At 37.9% G+C, this 1,699-nt stretch overlaps 1 protein-coding gene across 1 annotated transcript in view; it reads right to left on the bottom strand.

The window, feature by feature from the left end:
- The window catches only part of METTL14 (methyltransferase like 14), a 16,938-nt gene that overhangs the window by 10,785 nt on the left and 4,454 nt on the right, over positions 1-1,699 (bottom strand). Inside the window, exon 4 of the mRNA XM_027886983.1 lies at positions 474-554. Within this exon, the coding sequence (XP_027742784.1) occupies positions 474-554 (81 nt within the window). The remainder of the gene's footprint in view (positions 1-473; positions 555-1,699) is intronic.

The following is a 1,699-nucleotide window of genomic DNA, read 5'->3' on the forward strand; positions in this document are numbered from 1 at the left end:
AAGTTCTGGGGTCTGTGTCCTGTATCCACAAAGTGCTGGCAGTAATCGTTGTGTGGATTTAAGCTCTGAGTGCCCTGGAGAACAGAGGGAGTTCAGTAAAGAGCAACGGGCAGATAACTGCACACACACACACACTCTCTCTCTCTACACATGCCAGTTTGATAAATGAGAAAATAACAGATTATTTTCCTTTCAATATGCCTTTGTAAGTTACACTACTCAAGACCATCATTTTAGTTCCAAATCAGGCCCACCTTTACTGCAGCTCATTGTGATTGGACTCATACCTTTAGCCAGGATCAACAATGTAACAGTAGTTCCAGTCACACCTTCCACAGGAAACTTCCCCACCTGTGAATTCTAGTCCATTACTTCAGCTTTTAAAGCTGTATAAGAAATACCATCAACTGCAGAGACAGTGTAGCCCAACTATGCCAGCTCTGATTACAGTTAAAATTGCAAAAGCAGCTCACCTTAAGAAAGGTACTGGAATCTTTGTAAATCTCTTCTTCATAGGGCAGGTTCTCTTCATCTTGCTGCAGCTCTACTTCATCCTTGGAAATAAAGCAGGTATTACCAGTGTGCAAGATCACGCTCCTTTCCTTACAAAGCACAATCATAATGAGAAGTGGGCTGTCTACAAACAGACATTTCCTAAAACAGCACATCATGAATGGTTTCAGCTCCAGTTCTGGAAGGGAAAAAAACATTACCTATTCTCAAAAAGATCTGCACCTCTCTCAGTAATGAGGTGGAAAGGCCCCTGAAAAAAGAATAAAATAAGAGCCCCATCATTTCTAGCCCCTGACAGTGCAGCCAGTGCTTAAGAAAGTGTAGGATTTTTAATTTTTGTCCCCCAAAACTTTCACTACTTGAACTGAAACAAATAATGCATTTTGTTGATAGTCTTCTGTATTAGAACTTTTGAGCATTCATATCCACTCAATTGTCTCTTACGTTCCAACCCTGGCAGCAAAGTCCACAGTTTGCAGAAACAGCTCATGGTACAAGTCAGTATTTCATTTTGACTTTCCTTAAAAGTAACTTTAAAAATTCCATCTTCTAGCCCCAAAATTTACAGAAAACAGATTTTTTTTTTTTTTTTTTTCAATTCCCCCCCCCCCCATTGGTGAGTTCATTCAACAGATTTCTGGAGTTCAGAGATCTGTTACACTGATGTACTCTGAACATCCAACAGAGAACTCAGAGAGAACAGAAACAAAAGAGAGACTCAATTCTTCACATCACCGTCTGTTTTCCCACTTATCTTGAACCAGTGCAGTATGCAGACACATAAAATATATAAATACAACTGAAGAACTACTAAATAATATCATCTCCCATATTACTAAAGCTGCATTTACCCTGTGCTACACAAGCTGAATGCAGAATCAAAAGGTAAGTCTTTTCCCTCTTTATTTTGATCCCTCTAACTGTTAAGATCTTATCATGATCTTTCTGTTATTTCAAAATTGGAGCTTTGAATCAAATTCTGAAATGTCTGCTGTGATAAACACGTCAGATTCTCTTTCCTCAATATTCCTGTGAAGAATTTACAGAGATACACTCATTTAATTTGTTTAACTAGACCAAAAATATTATTATCAGAAACAGCAACACTGCTTGCAAGGAAGAGAAATTAAAGCAGACAAGAAGCAGAAGTCTTATTCAGGCCAAAAAAAAAAAAAAAAAAAAAAAA

This window comes from Empidonax traillii, unplaced genomic scaffold, assembly GCF_003031625.1.
Source record: "Empidonax traillii isolate 1590-97213 ecotype Southwest subspecies unplaced genomic scaffold, ASM303162v1 scaffold199:size790550, whole genome shotgun sequence".
Classification (NCBI taxonomy): domain Eukaryota; kingdom Metazoa; phylum Chordata; class Aves; order Passeriformes; family Tyrannidae; genus Empidonax; species Empidonax traillii.